The sequence below is a fragment of the Protomyctophum parallelum genome, assembly GCF_964188405.1.
Source record: "Protomyctophum parallelum genome assembly, chromosome: 21".
NCBI classification, from domain to species: Eukaryota; Metazoa; Chordata; class Actinopteri; order Myctophiformes; family Myctophidae; genus Protomyctophum; species Protomyctophum parallelum.
In genome coordinates this window covers 23,554,850-23,576,999 of record NC_139713.1, presented here as the reverse complement: position 1 = coordinate 23,576,999, position 22,150 = coordinate 23,554,850, and the positions used below count along the sequence as shown (strand labels likewise).

General features: G+C 40.8%; 2 protein-coding genes across 2 annotated transcripts; both read right to left on the bottom strand.

Moving 5' to 3' along the window:
* Positions 1–364: 364 nt before the first annotated feature.
* Positions 365–15,049, bottom strand: slc30a5 (solute carrier family 30 member 5). Its single transcript, XM_083793047.1, has 16 exons — positions 14,534–15,049; positions 13,095–13,217; positions 12,819–12,885; positions 12,438–12,523; positions 12,139–12,226; positions 11,657–11,744; positions 11,044–11,120; positions 10,405–10,575; positions 9,527–9,818; positions 8,886–9,094; positions 8,032–8,189; positions 5,145–5,274; positions 4,261–4,501; positions 3,528–3,754; positions 1,905–2,033; positions 365–648 (listed from the first exon to the last, which is right to left on the bottom strand). Exons 1-16 carry the CDS (start codon positions 14,602–14,604, stop codon positions 478–480), a joined length of 2,328 nt encoding a protein of 775 aa, XP_083649173.1. The 5' UTR covers positions 14,605–15,049; the 3' UTR covers positions 365–477.
* Positions 15,050–16,769: 1,720 nt separating this feature from the next.
* LOC310879313 (annexin A1-like) lies at positions 16,770–21,692 on the bottom strand. Its single transcript, XM_083793892.1, has 12 exons — positions 21,648–21,692; positions 21,450–21,548; positions 20,486–20,600; positions 20,062–20,156; positions 19,864–19,977; positions 19,360–19,450; positions 18,821–18,957; positions 18,627–18,720; positions 18,173–18,268; positions 17,791–17,849; positions 17,181–17,303; positions 16,770–16,990 (listed from the first exon to the last, which is right to left on the bottom strand). Exons 2-12 carry the CDS (start codon positions 21,519–21,521, stop codon positions 16,934–16,936), a joined length of 1,053 nt encoding a protein of 350 aa, XP_083650018.1. The 5' UTR covers positions 21,522–21,548; positions 21,648–21,692; the 3' UTR covers positions 16,770–16,933.
* Between the last annotated feature and the right edge of the window lie 458 nt (positions 21,693–22,150).

Here is a 22,150-nt window from a genome sequence, read left to right as displayed (position 1 = left end):
CCACTGTTACTTTCTTAGCTTACGCATGTTTCATGATATTGATGAATGCTTTTATGTGATGTATTCCCATGCTTTTGTTCTTGCTTAAATGTAAGTCGCTCTGGATTAAGAGCGTCTGCTAAATGCCTAAATTGTAAATTGTAAATTGGTGGTGAACAGTGCTGAAACGGCTAGAAACCGTTTCAACCAATCAGATTGCTTCCTCTTAACGACCTGTTGTAGAATTTTTTAATATCTATGCACCTTGCCATTAACTTATATGGTAAGATGGCCACAGTCTGCATATGGTGGATAGCATCACTCTGAAGAACCAGTTCAGTAAAAGAGTACTTAATTCAAGAAGACGCTGCTTACAACGTCAATGTAAAATCAATATATTCCATTTTATTTTACATGATCCACTTCAACAAATTTCAATAAAAAGAGAAAGCAATATAGAAGTTTTGTTTGGTCCCAAACAGACATACTGTACATAAGTTACATGATACATGTTCCATCGTTCAGGTATTTCATGGATTCCATTTGCTGCGTCATTGCCAGGACTTCATGGAAACCTGTGCTCAGGCCAGACATGTGCTGGAAGTAGGCTTCCTTCTCCACCTGGACCGACAGATTATTCACCCCGGCATCTTTTAAAATGGCAGTCACCTATAAGAGAGGAAAACAACAGTTTCCCATTTTACTTTACTTTCATTTTACCTTTGATAACTGGAAGCTCTTTAAACAGGCATGTGCTGTGTATAAAACTTTACGTGGTTTATGCCTCCTACGGGGGAATTTATCAAACTGAAGGGGGGTCACCAGAGGGGATTGTGAGGCGCAGCCTAGACGCATAGGTCCTCATTTATCAATGGAGTGTAAATTCTGCCTTAAATTCGAGCGTTTATTTATATATATTACACATCGTCGATTCGTCGATGTATGCCTTTACAATTTGTTTTCACGTCTATTATTTTTATAGCCATTAGGAGTGTATACATAATTTTAGATGCCCGTCAGCCGTTCAGACAATGCTGCTCCGCTTGTCTACGACAGAAAAACGGGTGCAGACAAAGTCAACAACAGCTCCCGACTTGATGTGAATTTTGGCGTGGTGTACATCAAAGTCACGTTGGAATGATACATTCGGAAAATTGTGGTATGCCCATTTTTATGTGTAAAATTGCGTTGATAAATGAGGGCTATAGCCTTTGTGCAAAATTCCTTTTCAGTTCAAGGAAGCGCAATTTGGAACAATCTACCCATAACCTAAGAGTGTCCAATCTTTATATATTTTTTAAATTTTCTTTACTGTTTTTTTACTTTTTTCTCTTCCGTTTGTAAATCTGGTGTATTTACAAGGCATGTGGTGTATGCAACCGTTAATCTAACTTCTTGATAAGCTAGTTTTGCATGACACCGTTGTGCAACAAAATCAATGAATGCTTAAGTGGTTAATCGATTTCTTTATATAAAAGGAAGAAAAACATGGTCGATTAATCGAGAAAGTAATTCATATAAATAATCACTAAGAAATGTTGGCTCCAACACTCAGTGTCTGTAGTAAAGTTAAATATCTTGGACATTGTATTACAGAACAGAAGATGATGATATCCACAGGATGTACAGGCAAACACCCTCACACTGCTCAGAAGCAGTTAACCCATTGTGACCTGAGATCAGATTCTAACGCACAGAAGAATGGTGGTTCTTTAACGCATTTTGACCTGATGCGCCACTCGGTGGCGCGCTATGAGCTTGTAGATCTGCTATTTTTCAATAGCTAAAGCATAACATAATGCTAACACCAAAATGGGTTCCCGCCAAAAATGGGTTAAGATCACTCCATTTAGAGCTTACTGTACAGTACACCACTTTTCAATCAAATCCTCCTTTTCTGCCTTAACTCTCCTATTTTTACCCACCTGCTGTATGATCCTCTGCTCCAGTACATCGGACATGATCTGAAGATGAATTGTTCCCGCAATGACACTGGCAGAGTGCCTCCAGAAATGAGGGTCTCTGTATGACAGCACTCCCTCAATCTTCTCAATCTGTGAATTAAAACGAACAGAACATTAGCCCATTCAGAACACGTGTCGTAGACGACTGAATGTCTGGAGCGGTCCGGTTCTGGAGAACCGCTCATGGGACCAATTTCACACTCGACATGGACTTCCTAGGGTCCTTAGTAATACACGTAAGTGTGATGTCAATCAGGTCGGTTTTGTGACCAGTTGCGGAGAACTGCTGATCCAATGGACTTGACACTGGATACTGTACTTCCTTGGGTCCTCAGCAATACACCCGCCAGGTCAATTGGATATGTGGATCACCAGATACTGCATGACTGCTCAGAGCAGGCTGGCCCAGTTCAGGAGTGAACCACTTATCGAACGGACTTCACCTTTGACACAGCACTTCCTTGGGTCCTCAGCAAATCGGATAAGCGATCAGATATTCAGCAAGATACGTGTGCCTGTTCAGAGAGGCCCGGGCCAATTTGTTAGAACCGCTCAATCGGTGGAATTCGGAATAATCATTCAGTTGCCGGGAGTTGAACCCAGGTCTCTGTGGTGTAGAGCTCTTCACAGGTCCAAAAATATGGTCCCGAACCCGAAATGGATATGTGAAATTCCGGCTCGTTCCGAGATTTCTTTCAAATGACGACAACGAGCCCGAATGGACACGTGACAATTTGATCCGATTCCGAGCCGTTCCGACTTTCTTTACTTACTCATCAACCAGATTTGTTCCGAGATCTGAATATTTTGAAGATGCTAAAGACCTGACGAGGAATCCATGATTGTACGCCAGTGTTTTTAATTCTAAATGAGCCTGGCAGGCAGAGGCAGCTGGCTTGCCTTGCAGTATGGTACGCTACACATGCATTTTTGTTAGCTAATCCTAAACCAGCCTAAAACATCACACATTTAAACAAGCACGTCATTGTGTTCCCTTTCCACCAGCGCAGCGTGTCGCTGGCACACACACGGTCACACAGTAGTGCGTGCCTATCCCAGAGTACCGTGGGATATACTGTACGTCAGATTCGGACCCGGCTCCCGAGTGATTATGATAAAATACAGATCCGACTCGTACGGGTCTCGGTCTCGGGTCCTGTCGGGTATTTTCAGAACCGGGGGTACGTGAAGAGCTCTACTGTGGTGGTGGAGGTGGGACGAGGGTTTAACCTCTATGCCACTAATTAAATAATTGAAAAGGTATATTCAGTGATTTCACTTAATTCGAATATCACTTTTTTTTTGTTTTGTGGTGATAATCCTCCCTACTATAGAGTGTGCTGATCATATAAGGAGTTCCTCCCTGTCCCCAGTTAACCCCTGGGGGTCAAAAAAGGTGGCCCAGTCTTCATCGAATCAGGATAGAGATCCAATCATGATGGAGCGGTTTGCGTGTTGTTGGCCTGTCGCATGCAGGGGCACTGTAATGCGTGCATGTGCACATCTTGTTACCGGGGCGGACCGGAGGTTTTTCAAAATCACTGAATGCTCCTTTAAATAATTTAAATAATCCTATTTCCTCACCCTTTCCAGTGCAATGTTCAGGTCCTTCTCGTGCTCCGGAGGTGTGCGTAACAGCAGAACCTCGCAGGCGTCCTTCAGCAGTGGGATGACACTGAGGAAGATGAGCGTGGAGATGAAGAGGGAGCATATGGGGTCAGCGACCAGCCAGCCAAACTGACGGATCAGGATGGTGGAGATTATGACGCCAACGCTGCCCAATGTATCGGCCAATACATGCAGGAAAACACCTGTAATTTAGTGTGAGAGAAAGAAGAAACATAATTAGAATTATTATTATTAAACTTATAATTTTAGTTATTATCATCACATAAAGTAAGCATTATCGTTACCATAAACCTTATTATCATCACTAGTGCAGTGGCCGTTTAGGGTATGGCCATTCATTTGTTCTAAATGGACCGGTTGCAGCATGGCTGAGAACCACTCGTCCGATGGACCTCAAAACTGCACGTCCTTGGCTTCCTCACCAATACACAAAAATACTAAGTCCTCATGTGTATTACTAAGTAGAGGATACGAGTGGAGTGGAGTTGGAGCGGAGCGGATTTTGAATTTAATATGGAGCTAAAATGTGTCAGAGCGGCATTGGAGCGAGGGCTGTCCTCCACTCCAAGCCGCTGTATGTTTGCTGCGTGTTTCAGACACAGAAAAGTTCTTCACTGAAAATACTACTTTGAGCTCCACTCGTATGCTCTGGTATTAAGTCAACCAGTAAAGAAATAAAACTGCTCACCTCTCATATTGGCATTCATTCCTCCACCCCCTGAGCCGTGGGAGTGTCCGTGTCCTCCGTGACCGTGTCCTCCTCCGTGACCGTGTGCTCCCGCGTGGCTGTGCTCGCCGTGGCTGTGTCCGTGGTGAGACTGACCGTGGTCGTGAGAGGAACAGCTGCTTTTCTGGCTCCCGTGGGAGTGTGCGTGACTAAAGGCACAGATACCGACCAAGTTGACGAGAAGACCCCCCACGGAAACCGGCTGTTAAGAGACGCAGATGATCACTGGTTTAGGGCTGGACGAAAATATAGAGAATCGACATTTAGACACCCCCCTCCCCCGACGCCGTCAGGTGGAAACCTCATATGTCCAAAACTGTTACTTTTCAGGATAAAACAATAATAATAGTGGATCTACAAGCTCAAAACGTGTTGCACTGCGACATGTTTTTAGATTGAAGATCTGCCATTTGTGCTACTTTTGTGTGACACTGTAGTAAGTACTGACACTGTAGTAAAAACATAAAGAGATATGAGGTTTCTGCCTGACAGCAACATTTTATCAACGAAAATTTTAATACTTTTAATAATCGTTTACCATAGAAATAGCAAAAATTGTCAATCTACATGTACAAGATTAAAACCCTTTGCTAAGGGAATTGTGAGCTTGTACATCTGCTATTTTCATTATTTTATTTTAAAGTAATCGTTCATTAACTGTAATCAAGGCAAAATCGTGACATTGATTCAAAGTCATATCTGCCCAGCCCTATTTCAGACCATTAGTGTTTAGAGAGAATGTACGAGTTACTTAATCCCCTTGATGAGATATAGTGCATATCGAGCTTCAATCATGTGTTCGCAAGCCTTTGTATTGAGCTGAGAAACGTGCAGGGTTTACTTACAGTCAGCATGTCTGTGTTAATATTAGGAGGATCAAACACTCTGGTGACCGACTCCATGAAGACAAAGAAAGCTATGACCATCAGGAACATGCCATTGATGAAGCCAGAGAGAATTTCAACACGACCATACCTGTATAAAAAGAACCATGAATCTGAATTTATAGCATCACTCATCGATTACAGCAATACAAGATTTATTAGGCCAAGTCCAAATGTGCGATAAAATATCAGAGACCATTGTGGCTTGATGGGAGACCCATTGGAATACTCTGTAATTTTAAGGTCTGTCAAAATGTGTTAATTAGTTGAATTAATGGATTAAAAGATGAACAATTAACGCATGCGCAGAATGACCTGCCCCATACATCCCATAATTCCACCCACTCTGCACTATGCGTCGCTCTGTTATTTGATATGTGATGGTTCCAAACAATGATGGAAATCCAACCTGTGCGTAGATGGGGGAAAAAAAACTGTTATTGCCAGAAAAGGCTGTGCAATTATCGTAGGCAGCGGCTCAAATCACGTAGCACAACAGTCGGGATGAGAGCGAGAGAGACAGAGAGACGGAGACCCTTTCATCTTTTCATTCCCATAAACCTATTCAGAGACAATGGGGATATTTCAGGCACAGTTGAATGGTGGTGATCAAATTTGAACAGTTTCACAGTTTCACGGCTTGACTATTCATCCAGTCGAAAATCCCCTACGCAGGAGTAGGATGATGAAAAGGCTTTCGATGATGGGTTACTCACAACTAGCTTCCTGACGAGAATATAGTCTGTGCATATTTGAAAAAAAGTTGCTACTAAGTTACTAAACTATCGGACATTTAATTTTGTTCAGTCTGGTTCTGCCTGCCTGTTCAGTAACATTCAGCAGGAGGCATGCTGTCACTACACAATGACAGGGGAACATGTCATGATTTGACCAGCCAGCTCCATCAGTCAGTCAGTCGTGGTGACTGAGGTTTAAAACTCTATAAATTGTTTCAAACTGACAACATAAAAACCCTTCGGTTTACTAGATTTTGTTTTTTAAAGCCTCATTGGTAGAACATTTTTCTCCTTCCGTGTAAAGGAGAAGAAATTAAGAGATTGACTCTCTCGCTCTTCCAACGTTAACTAATGATATATTCATATAGACGTGGTTTCTGTGCCCCTAGACATTTATATTCTTATATTGTATTTAATATGCAATGTATAAAGAGAAAATGTCTGTGATTTTTACATGATCTGTGATGTTTGTACTATGTTTGTATATTGAGAAGTGGTATTTAAATTCTAACTGTGATGCTGTGTAATTGATGATTATTAAATTAAAAAACTTCAGCCTCAGACGGCAGGATCTAAGTTTCTGAACCAATCAGAGTGTTGCATCCCCAGTATCGCTTTTTTTTCTGAAGAAGGCTCTGCTGAAAAGCGTCAGCGTTCGCAAAAAAACATGAGAAATCGCATCTGAGACAGTCTTGCATAATTTATTTTGGAGTGCCGCAATTTCCATTTAGTTGGTTTATGAGTTACGTTATTTTCAAAGATGAGCTTCCAGAGGAAGCGCACCTGTTTTTCTTTTAGATATATTCATATACTTGGCCAGATAAAGAGCAGTTGGCTTTTAAAACGTTTTGTAAACATGATTGAAGTATCTTGATTCTTCACTCCTTAGTGAAAAATGAACCAAGCTTCAGTTACAGTGACCTCTCCTGGTGAAGTGCAAGACTGCATTTAATTAGAGTTAATGCAGGACAGCGAAACGATAGTAAATTTATTATAGGATTAGAATTTTGTTCTTCCTCTTAGAAGGAATGTACTGTACTGCACAAATAAAGAATGTTTGTATTCAACTATTTGGGCAACAACCGAGGTTAAAAAAATATATATGTTTTTATAACTTTTGTTAACTATTATTCAATGGCCTTTTCAATGTAGTTACACTAACAAAATTGTCAAGTTTAATACTTAAGTATTATTTCTAATGTGTTGATTAAAGAACTTTTACTAATAGATTGGTCACTGTCATCTATTGTAGCAAGTATTTGCAGCAGCCCAGGATCGAACCCACAACACTCACAAATCCGGCACCCAACGGGCAAACCATGAAAGTAATTTAAAGACAGGTTTTCACTGTGGGCTATTATCTTTGCGGCAGACGATCCGTGTCAACTCAAAGGGGCCTATCTTGCGCCACCCCTTACCCCACCCTTAACCCTAAACTCATTCGCCATTTTTCTTTTTGAATGAATGAGTTTATTTCGAACATTATTTGAAATCAAATACATTAAAACAAAACTGAAACAAAAAGAAAATACTTCAACAATGTCCGAAAAATGTCGATACGTTGTGAGCTGGTAGATCAGCTATTTGAACTATTTTAAAATGTTTTAAAATGGCGAATAAGTCTAGGGATAAGGGGTGACGCAAGATAGAGCCCAAAGTCTCAAACCAGTTGGAGGAAATGAACCAGTTGCTGCTTTGGAGTTCGGACGTAATTTTTCACTTGACTATTTCCTCACCAAAGCAAGCTTTGAAGCAGTGGTTCTATGTAAATGTAGTTTCCAACTAAGCGGTTTGAAGCGTGTATCAAAGCTTCAGTACCAGACTGCCATCACTACCTCTCCTCCGTTATATTCTTCGCTCCTGTTTTTCAAGGTTTCGTTCCTGTCAATCCTAAAAGCACCTCTACTTTACGTTTTTCTTTTAAACTCAATTATCTCCATTCAGCACCGCCACCTGGTAGTTCTCACTCTCGTTATTCACGACACGTTACACTACACTGCTTCGTGATATCTATTTTTTGTTAACCAAACGATTCAAAGGTTTTACACGTTCATAAAATCTTTATAGTATTTATTTTTAACAAATCATTTTGGGAGCAGGTTGAACGTTACCCATAAGAGAAGATTCTGGTAGCCTTCCATCGAGTCATGAGCGCAGCAAAAAGCCCCAGGACCAGAGCAGAGCAGTCAAAGAGCATGTGGAAGCCATCAGAGATCAGACCCAGGCTGTTGGTCCACACACCATAGAACAGCTCCACGAATGTGAAGGCCTGAGACAGAAGATGGAGAAACACATGCAGATGCTATTTATTATTTCCATAAACTTGTTAAGTTGCGGTAAAGAAAAGACATGGGGGTTGGTGTCATTCAGGTCAACATCATAGGCCAACTTGACAGTAACACCAATCAGCCACAAAGCTGAGTCTAATTCAAGTTTAACTTGGACTATGAACAACAAAGACCCCAGAACTGTTACTTACCCCAGAAAAATATGTTTGATTTATTCTATGTAGAGCAGGGTTCCCCAATTAGCGGCCCGCGGGGGGGGGGGGGGGTCCCAGATATAAATGGCATTACATTGGGGTCAGTAGCCTCTGCATGTCAAACTGGGGGTCCTTTTCAAATGGGGTCTTGCCCTGAACATTAATTTCAGGGCAAGACCTCGACCTCGCGCGTGCCGACTCGGCCCCCAGCCTGGTACCGTAGTCAAAATATGGCCCTTGAGGAAAATTAATTGGGGAACCCTGATGTAGAGCATAGAATAAATCAAACGTATTTTTCTTTCCCAAGGCAGTTTAACTTTTGAATTTAAACTTTTTGTAACTGTTCTCTTACGGTACAAAATAGTTTTAGGCGGGTGTCTGTGGCCTAATAAAGGTTTGAGATGCACTCACCTAGATGGAGCAAACATAAAAACAAGTGAACTTGTTACATTTATCTTTCTATTGCCCGAAGAGGGTCCATACCAGATTTAGACAGAGGAAGTAGAAGATCTGCCTGGAGTCGTACTCTTCCAGGATCTGTTTGAGGGAATCTTTGATGAAGCGAGGCAGAGACTGAGAGGTGTGCTGGAGGGCGTCCCCCATGAAGTTGTACAGAGGAGTTCCCTCAGGAGAGTAACCAACCAGGGTGCCCTTCTGACCTTTCAACGACGGGGACGACAGGATGCTGGCCGCTGTGTGTGTGTGTGTGTGAGAGAGAGAACACAATGCTTTTTAAAACTCACATTGTATTATCAGTTCAGCACAATATTGTTTTTTATGATTTATGCAATAATTGTTCAATAATGTTCACCTTCTGAGCCGTTCAGAACAACTGTGTAAATGCTCCTTTAGTTACAGTGAGCTGTCTGTCTGTACAAGACCAAGCACCACAATGGAAATAACAAGAATTCTGACTTTACTGTGACTTGCATTTCTCTTTAACATAATGTTCAAATCAATCAATCAATCAATCAATCACATTTGGTGAAACGTGCCACAGAGATTTGGTGTAGGAAGGGAAAAAAGACAATGATGATGTTTATGTATTGTCTTGGTGTTATGTTTTAGGGTTGAAGTGGTGAAAGCCATTTGCGTGTCAATAAAAGGCCAACGCTGCTACTCACACAGGATGAAGAAGACGGCGCTGACCAGCACGCCCCAGGAGAGGACGTGCTCCGTGCTGCCCTCCTGCTGGGGCGGCTTGCTCATGGAGCGCAGCTGGTCGGTCAGCGGGTGGGTCCAGAAGTTGGCGAGCAGCAGGGCGCTGAGGAAGAGGGCCAGCGTGCCGTAGCGGGCACACCGCGGCGTCTCCATCTTGGCCGTGCACACGGCCTCCACGTAGAACTCCAGGATCATCACGGAGAAGATGATCATCCCGAGCGGCAGGATGAGGCTGGACCATGACTCTACCTTGCTCTGTGTGTTTGTGTGGAGGGGGGGGGGGGGGGTGGTGCATGGAAAAAATCAAAATTTAATCTCAAGAATGAAAATGTAATGATGTTTTTAGGCCGTCCAAATCAAAGATTTGAGGCATTAACGTTGCTTTTATGACATTTCTGAGACTATTCATGTTTCTGGAAGATGCTTCTAAATTTGTATTCTAATGTTAGTTTTATCACTTCAAATACTTTCATCTTAAAATAACTAATGACCGAAAATAGCAGATCTACAAGCTCAACGCATCGTGAGCTTGTAGATCTGCTATTTTCGGTGGGCAGCATGCTTTCACAAAAAGACACGCTGGGCTTCTATGGAATCCAAATGACTGAAATCAGTTATGGCGACTGAGAACTTTAATCCATGAGGATGTGGCTGGACTATGACTCTACTTTTCTGTGTGTGTGTGTGTGTGTGTGTGTGTGTGTGTGTGTGTGTGTGTGTGTGTACATGTGTGTGTGTGTGTGTGTGGGGGGGGGGGGGTTCAGAAATACCGGATGAGGCTGGACCATGACCATACCTTGCTCTGTGTGTGGGGTTCAGAAATATACTGAATTTGTCGTACCTCTGTGGTTGCTGAGAGCACTATGACCCATGGCAGCAGAACCATGGCAGAGACTAGGTTGTCCAGAGCATAGAGGCGCTTGGCTCCGCCTAGCTCCACCGACAGCTTCCTGGAAGCCGTGTGGAAGCCCACCTTCAGGCAGAGGGACGTCACCAGCAACACAACTCCACCCTGGTGGACATAATGGTGGAAAATGGGCCCGTTCAAACAGTAACGCATTATTTCGGACATAACGTAAATCAGTTATTTTCAGCAATCGACACTGTTGGTCTTCTCTACAGAGTAAAAATCTGGCTTAATATTATATTGCAGTGGCAAGTGGATGGAGATGCAATATCTAGATTATACCATGTACAGTATATGTACATATTAAAGAGTCAAATAATTCTATTCTCGTTCCTCAGACATGTTAACAGAAAAACAATAACATATACAAGGGGAAAGTAATAATCAATAAAATGAAGTTTTATTTATTATTACTTGCCCAAGCACTTATGGTGTTGTGCTTAGGGTTATTACACCTAGGTTATAAACATCATAAACTTATGAGTGCATGATGTAAAAGTTGTTACAAGTTCCAAGTTCAGTCGGAAAGTAACATTCATGTTTAAATTGTTAAAACAAAACTAATATGCTTACCTTGTGATCTGCAACACCCAGAAAGGCAATGGCAGTGTAGAGGAAGTGAGTGAGGGCGCTGTCATGATGTCCCTCAGCTGGATGAATTCAGTTTTAAAGAATGTATTATTCCAACAGTGAATTGGTGAATGACTTGCCACTATGAGGTTGACAATAGTGACAACTTCTAAAGGCCCGTTTATACTATCCGTTTATACTATCCATGGAAATAATCACATGGTTGCCCTCAACACAAAGCACAATCTAAGTACTTTATTCCAGACAAAATAATGAAGGAATTGTGCCATGACAAGAGGCCAATGTGAGAAGGTCTACTACTGTCATAGTTTTACACCATCTTACAAAAACGTATTCTGTTCTGCTTGTATTTAACAAAACTGCCAAAGAATATCACTTCAACTTCAAGTCGTTTATTGTGACTACATACGAGTACAATGCAGAGGGTAATGACGGATCTTCTCTCAACCTCTACTCAAACAGAGCATCTTAATTGTCTTTTGAAGTGCATGTCCATGTTCAGGACATGAGCTGCTGACAAAATTTACAACATACTAAAAGGGACACGGCAAGTATAATTTTGCCTTAAATGCATTTCACAACACTGAAAGGATACGGTGCTCTGCCATCTTTGCCATGAGGTCATCATTGTCAAAGAGGAGGAGGCAGATCACAGCGATGATGAAGATTGCGGCACCTCTCGTCTGTGTAAATAAAAATAATGCAATGTAAAAAATGTATGCATGTACAGGTAATCCTATGAGGCTTGATTTATCAGAGCATGGTGTTGTCGTGTGCCGAAAATAGCCTGTGTATGAGTTCACAATGGATTGCTGCACAAAGCTTGTCATCTATTTCTGGCGTCGCGCAACACCGCCATTCCGCCAAGCAACAAAGTATAAATCAGGCTTAAGTTGCTCGACACCTTTGGCAAGTGTTGCTCGACAAAAATAACATTGAATGTGTGTGTCAGAATCTCTTTCTCTGTTTTGGCCAATAGAACTAATTGTGGTTCTGACTCATGACTGAAACATTGTGCCCATGTTTCAAACAAGGTTGAAGTTAGTGAATGAGAGAACATTTGTATTTATGTTTTACCTTGGAAGGCCCCCCTCCTGAGCTTGTGAATAGTACACTAAGGAGTGTAATAACCACCACATCACTGTGCTCAAAAAGCAACAACGTTCTGGAAAAAGTGAGAAAATGCACATCTTGAAAACAGTAATTGAGTACACACACAGTGTCACACACACACACACACACACACACACACATACACACAAACACACACACAAAAGCTTCAAGCCGAGTCGTGAAACCACCTGGTGGAGTGTTGGGTCGGCCCTCCGTGGGACATAATCAGTTAAATGTTTAATGAAGAAAACAGCACACACTACCTTAACGGGCCACAGAGAGTGAGACCGAAAAAGCCCAGCAGGGATATGATGCAGCTGATGACAGCATGTTTGAGCAACTTGATCCACTGCAACAAAAATAAGAAAGAGAGACATTATTGCAACACAATATAATGTAGCATCAACATCAGGATCAATTATTACTAAATCGTACACAATAAACCTTTACTGATGCACAACCAAGCGTGTTGTGGATCATCACTTGGCATTGGCAAGAGAAAATATAATAAGATTCAGGGAGAATAGGCAGAAAGGATGATTTTGTGTTACATGTGTGGCACACCCGTGTGTTGTGAATGTGATATGCCCAAACTAACAGCAGCATGATCAGATGGAAGACGATGAGGAAGAATTTAAACACACCTGTCGTTTGGAGACGACTTTCCCCGAAGAGAATGGTTTTTGAAAGAAAAGCAAAATAACAGCACTCCTGGTAAAAGAGGAAGCATCATCAATACATCATCATCTCTGCAGCATGTGGTAATACAGTAATGTGGCTAGTGGCAAAATGGCTTCTTCACTATACATATTTTGTCTAAGACAATTCTATAATTAAAGCAGTTTAATAATAAACAGACATATTTATAGAATAACCTTTTAAAGCATGTAAAACCAGGCTACGTCTGTGTGTGTACATACCCTAATTTTAGTATGAAGATGAACTGGACGATGTGAACAACTTTGAGAATGTCATATGATTCAAAGATCCCAAGAGCCTTCAGAACCTTTGAGATGACAAGTAGAACTATGTACCTGGTTAACCTGAAATTCAAAGAAATATATACATGAATTATATTAAAAACTAAAGCAAACATGGACAGCTGGTTAGGAAATGAAGTTCACATGTACCCATGTAAGATGATATGTACTGGTACCTGTATGTAAATGTATGCATTCCGGGGTGTGTGTGTGTGCTGAGTAGGGTGACCAGAATGTCCCCCTTTGCGTGGGACAGTCTCTCATTTCCAAGACTTTTCAGGCTTCCCACAAATTTGTACCCCCCCCCCCCCCCCCCCCCCCCCAATAGTTGGCTCTCTGTTGTAAAGCTCTCTTCATTGTCTCTTTTCCTGTGAGATGGGTTTTTAAGCCTTTTAAAATAACATGAGAAAACCATAGCCCACACAAGCGATACTTCTGTCCCTCAAATGAACAGTTTTGATCTGGTCACCCTAGTTGAAGGGAAACAACAGTGGAACAAAAATACTCTTTTGTCGCGATTGGGGCACAGAGATGCCAACCAGATTGGAATGTACTAAATGTAGTCAAATTCCTGGTGCATGGGGTACGGGGTGGCTGCCTGGCTGGCATGATGGGACATGAATGGGGTAGGGTACGGGGTGGCTGCCTGGCTGGCATGGGACATGAATGATCCTTGTAACTTCAATGAAAGCTTTAAGTTACTGGTCCATGGGGTACGGGGTGGCTGCCTGGCTGGCATGGGACATGAATGATCCTTCATGAAACTTCAATGAAAGATTTAATAACATAACATGTCATAACATGGTTGTTTCCACTTGTCTTATAGCTTGTGCCCAAACTAATCTGTGTGTCTGTCCACACAGATTAGGCAAGTATTTACCATTTAGTGCTGTTGCACTGTCTTAAGGTTTTTAAGGTCAACGCATTGAGTTGCAATGAGTTGCATTGGTGTGGTTGACCTTAACATGGTTTTGTCTCAAGGAGTCCTACCGGTGTGGTGTGGTTTGAACTTTAGTATGACGTGGTGGACCCCAGGGCCAGAAAGATGCTATGCATCAGATAATGGGGATCCTAATGACTTCATCTTAAGTATATTAACTATATATCAGGCTTGTTGTGCCCATTGAATACAAAATATACACGTTAGAAACATACAGTAGGTCATTTCAAAGGAGTAGTAGAGTTGTCAATTAAAAGAAGGGGTAGGTGAAGGTATATATGAAAGAAAAATAAATCAAAATGAGAGGATGAAATGAGAAGAAAATAGGAGAAGGGGGGGTAACACTACAATGCAAGCAAAGTCTCTCTCAACATCATATTTCAGGTTTAACTCAACATCATATTTCAGGTTTAAGGTAGCTGTTGTCATAATATCATACCTGGCATTGGGCACTTCCACCATGCCCAGTTTGGAACTGGAGAGCACGTTGCTGCTATATTTATCATCCATTTTCACAAATAAGCAGACGTTCACACTCCAAACCTTAAAATATGAACGCTATGCTCTCATGCCTACAGACAGTAGTGGTCGTGTCAACCTTATGGTGTCTATCACGGAATGTGGGGTGGGGAATATCCAAATAACTCCCGCTCACGAATTGTAACATAAATATCACTGAAATATAAATATAAAAGTTGTATACATAACCATAAAGTAGTGAGAGAGGTAGCAAGCAAGCTAGCCTTGCTAACCGGCTGCTATAGCCAGCCTCCACCAGACATCAGTGAAATTAACTCCCCCAAAAAACATTCAAGCCCGGAGATGCCATGTTCTTCTTACTAGTATTCCACCATTACAAGCAAATATATATATATATTCTATAAGGTCCCATCATCATGGTTGACTAGCCGTAAACAACAACAGCTTTGCTATAGCTGATCTGTACACTTCCGGACATATGGGGAAACTCCACGTCGGTGACGCATGCGCGGAACATACACACTGCTTACAAGCCAAGGGTATTTAAATTAAATTGGGAACTGTCATATACGTCACGTTCTGCCTTCCTCTGTCTGCATTTTTTACAGTCTATGGTCTGCACCTTGTGTCTGCACTGGAAGTCAAACGGGATAGCCTACGTTAAACTTTAATGCATTTTATAGTAGTACTGTGACTGAAAAATCCTGGGAAAATCTTAATACTGCTGTTATTTTCAAAAAGCTTTATACCAAGCTAAGCTTTTTAATTGACTGCATGAAACCCCAATGGAAAGAAAAACAAGCCATCAGCTTTCTTGGGTTTATTTATCCTTGTTTACTTTTTTCTGCAAACTCAATCAATCAATTAATCAATCAATCAAAAACTCTTTGCTTAAATGTGTATAACGTGCGTATAAAGCTTGTTTCAAGTTACAATGTGATACTCTGTTTAGTGTTTACACATTTCGTCATTCCCCTATAGTTGTACATACATTTCTTATAGTTTTGATAGTTTTTACTTTGGCAATGTAAACGTGTGTTTTTCATGCCAGTATAAATTCCTTTGAATGGAATTAAAATTATACTCAGTGGAGGGGTAAACAAATGAATTATACTGCCGTAAGATAACACGTCTTCTTCTTTCGTGAACTGTTTATTTAAAAACCTAAAACCTGTAGGCTATATGTTTATGAATGTGGTCCCCTTCACAAGAAATAAAGTGCAGCCTGGATCTCCCCCATGATGTGTTGACCCCTGCCTTGTGAATTCCAGCACCCCAAAATTCCAAAAGGAACGAACATCACCTTTCCAGAATGGAATTTCAAGTACTACTGTACTTTTAGGCAGACATATCAGAATAGTACAACAACAACAACTAATTTCAGTAACAATGGAGGAATGGAACACCTTTCCAGAATGGAATTTCCAGAACAATGGAGGGGGGTGAGTCATTCATTATCCATGTGCATACTTTTCATTTGACCAACAACAACAAAACTGGTTCTAAATGTTCTCCTTTGACAAACAACATTGATTCTAAATGTTCTAATATGAGAAATAAGGTAAAATAAACATGAAATAAACATGGGGCGAGATATCCGTGCTTTGGGGCGAGATATCCACGCTGTGGGCGAGATATCCGGACGGCTCGCCCCAAGCCGTGTATATCCACGGATATACAGACTGCCTTCATGATTTGAGTCATTTTCAAAAATCCACCTGTTGGTGGCGCTGTAACTTCCTGTAAGTCTGTGAAAGATTTCACAAACTCCAGGTCCCCAGCTAAATCTTTAACTCTAACAAGTAGGCTACTGTACTTTTAGGCAGACATGCAAGCCAGCATCTAGGCTACTTAGGGCAGCAGTGGCTCAGGAGTTCGAGCTGCTGCTTAGGAATCAGATTTTGTAATATTGTTGAGCGATGGCACAATTTAAAATGTTACCAAATCAATGAAGTTTTGCCATGTTCTTTTTGCAGGCCCAGTCAGAAAATATAATGTGTTCAGCTCAGCTGATTGTGGTTAGGGTGTTCTAGGCTCCTATCAAGAATACATAATGAAGAATGATGCATTTGCTAAATATACCATATAGTTTGTGATCATTATTGGATTACAATTGGCTCCCATTATAAAATCTGTAATAGTCATTAGGATTTTTTATTATTATTTTTTTTTGTCAAATGAGGAAACTTGGCAAGTGGTTAGAACAGCTTTATATAACATCCAATCTGTATAAGACAATATTAATAAGAAGAATATTATTCAGAATATTCTATTATCTAGAATCTATCACAAGATAATATTTCAGCAGCACCTAACAGCTTTTATCAATGTAAAAGCGACACAATCTTAATGAAACATGTTAAACAGGTCCACACAATCCCAGCAGGATCTTTTCATAATGTCCCTTAGTATCCGCCTGTCAAACCAAGAGAAACATGTAATTAGTGAGAATACAACATAGGTAACTTAACAAAAAACACAGAATGTAGCAACACAGCAACAACTCTATTGCTTAACCATGACAGCCATATAGAATGAGCAGGAGGGTTAATCTTGAAAATACAGACAGAGTGACATGCATGTAAAATAGTGGAGTTTCACATTACCAATATGTCCTCCTGTAGAGTTCTTCCATACATGGTCTTGTACTCATCCATGATTTTCTTCAAGTCCACCTCAGAGCGGCTCACCACCACCCTGATAAGAGTCTCATCACATGTGCCATGTCCCTGTGAATAGACAGCCACGGTCAACTACACAATTCAGTGTTCATTTAACTCAGAAGAGTAGGCCAAGAGTAGACAAACATGGAACCAAAAGGACCCCAACGAGCCACCAAATTTATACATTAGGCCACAGATGCAATTTGAGAAGATCTGTGCCAGTTATTCCAATAAGAGTAATATGTTTGTCCTTTCATTCCAACTAGTGCATAGAATGAAACAATACATTCTCTCATTGGGTTCATTCTATGAAATGAAACTGCACCCCCCCCCCCCCCCCCCCCATAATAGGGCATAATCCTGATCACTACACAATATATAGATTTTGACACCACTACAAATGGTATAATCACTACAAAGAAGTCACTAATAGTGTATTATAGTGAGTAGGGAGTCAAAGCGGAAACCATCTGTGAGGTTCGTTGAACAAGACAGAGAGCATTAACTCAATTACACACAAAGAGGGAGACAGACAGTCTGACAGTCATCATACCTTCATAGACAGATGGAGCTTCTCCGCAAAGAAAGCAGGCTTACTCCAGGCACACTTCACTGTACAGCAAAGAAACACAGTTTAGGGGGGCAGCCCGATGGATCACAGAGTAAGAGAAGACAGCACAGTGACATAAATAAGGCTATAGTCATTTCCACAGCTGACCCCATGGAGTTCAAATCAAACCAAAATGCTACACAGCAATAGCATGTCAGGGTTTGAGTTGTAAAACACAGACAGAGACAGTTCAATTCCCAAAAGGAAATTAGTGTCTTTAATTCATTCCGCCCAGAAAGAAGGGATATTATATCCCCACTGGCTAAATGTACTTGGCAATTAATTTGATTCTCATTGGAATCATTTTAGGAAGAATCTTCCTCACCAATGTCAATGAGACAGTCTTCAATGTCTCCTCTCAGCTCCATGTCCAAGGCTTTGGGTAAGGTGACATCGCTGAGGCCAGCGTATTTCTGGAACGCTATATTCGTCAATAGAAACATATATTTGGAGCAAATTTACAAATGAGATTATTATTATTAATTAATAATGGGGGGGCCTAGAGGCCTAGACGTAGTACAACATTTTAAACATATTGCACAAAATCATGGATTTCATTTTTGGGTTATTACGTATTATGTTATTAAGAAAGAAAGAAAGAAAGAAAGAAAGAAAGAAAGAAAGAAAGAAAGAAAGAAAAAAATAGCCTATCTACAAGCTCACAAAATGTGTTGCATTGTGACATTGTAACATTATTTTCAAAATGTTGGAAACTGGAAATTTGACAATTTTGCAAATAATGGCACATGCCAGGATTAAAGTTGATAAAGGAACCTTACTTTTAGAGAGCTGAGGACCATTTCGACTTGTGAGGATGTCAATGAAGGCATAGATGTCAGTTCCTTTGGCGTTCTCACCAGCCTCGAACAAAGCCTGCCATAAAAGTCATTACTAATTCAATTACGGTCCAAGTACCGTGTTCATTCGAAATATGACCTTAGAGGTTAACCACAGTGCTACTATAGTACAGTACCTTTGCATCCCTTTTGGCGAGGTCCAAGTCCACTTCACTGTCCTCATCTTTGTTGGCTTTCAGCAGAGCCTGCAGGGCCAACGTGAAGTCTCCACTGGTGTCTGCTTTAATGACGTCCTCCAACTCCTCCTGGTACTCTGATGATGGAGAATAGAGAATTCTTAATAAGTTGGAATCATATCTTCACTTAAAAATAGACCTATTTTACACTGTAGGAACAAAGGTGATTTTTAAGATTATCCAAGGTAAATCCTTAATTCATACTCGCGATGCATTGTGAGCTTGACGGTGGTTGACAAAGTATAATTATAGGCTTTTGTACATAGAAATATCATGCATAGAACAGACCATTCATTGTTGGTCTGTCCAAAAAAAGTCCACAAAGGGTTCTGTCAAGTGCCCAGTTCTCAGACAAAAGTGAACAATTCTTCTCCGGTTACCCATATCATAAGTCAGTAAAGTCACAGAGGATTGGAGCATTTGTATTGTAGTGGTAAATTGGGGATGTTTAGCATACTATATAAATTAATATACTGTACCTTCTTTAAAAACCCTCTTGATCTCACGGATCTCATGGTTTGGCCTTGATGCAAGAATTTCTACCAAGACATCTTCATGTGTGCCCAGTCCCTGTTGGATAGACAATTATCAATGTTAAAAAGAAAAATACAAATGTAATAATATGGCATTTGTACTGAACAATTCTTGAAAACGAATAGGCTATACATAAACAACAAAATGCCAGTTGTGAGACAGAACTAAGAATTAAAGATTAATTAAAAATGGTAAAAAAAATCTAAAAATATATTCACATGCATTCTAAACGCTGCATGGTTCAAATAGATGGTGAATTCTGTAACCCAAGTTCAGAGTGCACTAATAATTTTGCTCAAACATTTGATAAGAAACCATTTACAAAGCTGTAATTAACTGCTTGGTTCTTGAAATGATAAGATACAGAATGTATCCGTGTGGCTTCTAGAGTGCATATTGAACTTGAGGTAACGATTTCAGTGAAGTGGATACGATTTCACAAAATGTACCTTTGTGGCTTCTCTGAGAGTGTGGGCATCAAATTGAGCAGGTGTCATGAGCAGAGCCAGAACAACATCCTCAAGATCTGACCTTAGGACTGACTTCAGTGCATCAGCCAGAGCCTGAAACAGAGACAAGAGAGAACTCAGTGACACACTGACGGTATTCACGCATAATTTAGACGTTGTCAGTGCACCCTGACTCACCTCCCCAGTGGATTCCTCATAGACTGCTTTGATCCTCTGCCTTTGTTCATTGCTTCTCTTCACCAGAACGGAAACGATCACATCCTCATCTACTCCTGTGAATGGGAAAATATGTTGAGTGATGTTGTAGGCTACTCGTACTACGGCTACTAAAAACTAAAAGACAATAGTATTTTTCCAACTTTCTCAAGTGGGGAAAATCCAATCCCAAGAACATTTTCAAAGTCAAAATAGTGAGCAGCAGCTTGACGTTTCTTTGTTGTTTCTTTTTCATAGAATAAGCACAAATAAACAACATATTAATTGTTGAGATGTTCGATAGATACCACCCGGCAATACCCAATCTTGCACATATTAAGTCCTTTTGCGATTAGGGTAGAAGTGTATGCCTAACATGTGCAGTGCATCACTATGCTCCTCTTACCTTTGGCTTCGATGGCTTTCTGCAGGGCTGAGGCATCACTACTGGCAGAGAAGTGAGGATAAGGAGGAACGGTTCCATGAAAAGGCTTCGGCTTCGGCTTACCCTTGCCCTTACACTGTGAATACATTCAGTCAGAAATACAAAGCTTTTTGCTCAAGCCGTTTAGTTTTCTGTACTGTAGTGTATTGTAGATTATTATGATTTTAACTATACTGGATCCCTATAGTGTATATATACACCCAGCTCATCTACTGTACAAGCTCACAGCGCATTACATCGCAATGTGTTGTGTGACCTTGTAGATCTGCTATGATTCACCATCTTCGATGTATTTCGAAAATCTTTGAACGTTTCAGAAAATGTGTGCCTATAATATACCCAAAATGGGATATTACAATTATTGAGAATTACAGACAGAACAGACAGGCTAGGTGAGACAGAGAAGAAAGATGTGGCCCAAAAAGGCCATAGGTCCACCGTCTGATTCAAATACATGGTAACCACCCTGTTACGTAAACTGACTCCACTATAAGATCCACAATGGTAACTCGACCTGCATGGGCACTGTCAGTTCACGGAGGCCATGACGGCCATGGCCGCCGCGTGTCCCCTGAGTTTGGCCTTATATAAATTATAATCATAACTAATTACCAATACATTGTTGTATTATGTGTTACTGTTATTATATCATTCTTTTATTTGGCCCACAAAGAATTGACAACACCAAAGAAGGCCAAGTGGTCTTGCCACTAAAATGGTGAAACTTGAGGCCTGATTGACACTGAATATTACTGCTGCTGGATAGTGACCATGTTAAATTTTAGCTCAAGAAGACACCAGCGAAATAAATAAATATTATACAATATAAACACACAAGAAGAAAATTTTTACCCCCACCAAAACTGGACTTTTTTAAACAAATTGTGCCAGCCCGTCACTGCGGTGAACTGGTAGGCCTACTCACCGAGTCCACATCGTCCTCATCAGGGTCCCTGTCATGGATAACGTTTTGGAAGAATTTCTTGAAGAAAGACATCTTTGCTTTGCTATGAATTGAAAACAGCTGAATAAAGACCCCAAATTGTGATTTACGTGTCAACACACTTCTGAATCTGAACACAACAAAGAACTATTCATTCACAAATATAGAAATATAACTCACCTGTTCTGTGAAAGAGCAATTTTATGAAATCTGGTGTCAGTAGCCTACAATTTAACACACCTTGCAGAGACTCCACCCTTTCTCCAACCAGAGGTTGTTTTCAGACGTATATGGCTGGCCAACCCCTTCGCATTCTCACAACGCCAGCATTCCATAATGGTGAGATTCCTGCTTCACAATTCACATACAGGTTGAGTGACTTGTAACAGAAGACCTGTTTGGCTAAATTGTAGTTTAGTAAACACTGACATCTTGCTTTTCCCGCAGTGCTTCACTTGCTTCATACACAATGATACACAATAAACAATGCTTTCTACTTTACAAATAACCTTTTATAGACGCTTTTGTCAGTTCAAGTTGTGTTGGAGTAATATATATAGCACTGTTTCCCAAACAGTGTTGGGACCCATTTGTGGGTCACAGACAAATTGTTATGGGTCACGACTCCTACATTAAAAAATATATTTCCAAATATTACATGAATAAAAAAATAAGTAGTGAAA

Bases quoted from the DNA above. Each gene is read 5' to 3' on its own strand.
- LOC310879313 (XM_083793892.1), bottom strand. From the start codon at position 21,521: ATGTCTTTCTTCAAGAAATTCTTCCAAAACGTTATCCATGACAGGGAC. The intron at 19,978-20,061 runs GTGAGTCAGGGT...TCTCTGTTTCAG, and splicing joins ATGAGGAATCCACTGGGGAG to GCTCTGGCTGATGCACTGAA. The intron at 18,269-18,626 runs GTAAGGTTCCTT...TGACGAATATAG, and splicing joins TGGTCCTCAGCTCTCTAAAA to CGTTCCAGAAATACGCTGGC.
- slc30a5 (XM_083793047.1), bottom strand. From the start codon at position 14,604: ATGGATGATAAATATAGCAGCAACGTGCTCTCCAGTTCCAAACTGGGC. The intron at 9,819-10,404 runs GTACGACAAATT...ACAAACACACAG, and splicing joins TGCTCTCAGCAACCACAGAG to AGCAAGGTAGAGTCATGGTC. The intron at 3,755-4,260 runs GTGAGCAGTTTT...ACTAAATTACAG, and splicing joins AATGAATGCCAATATGAGAG to GTGTTTTCCTGCATGTATTG.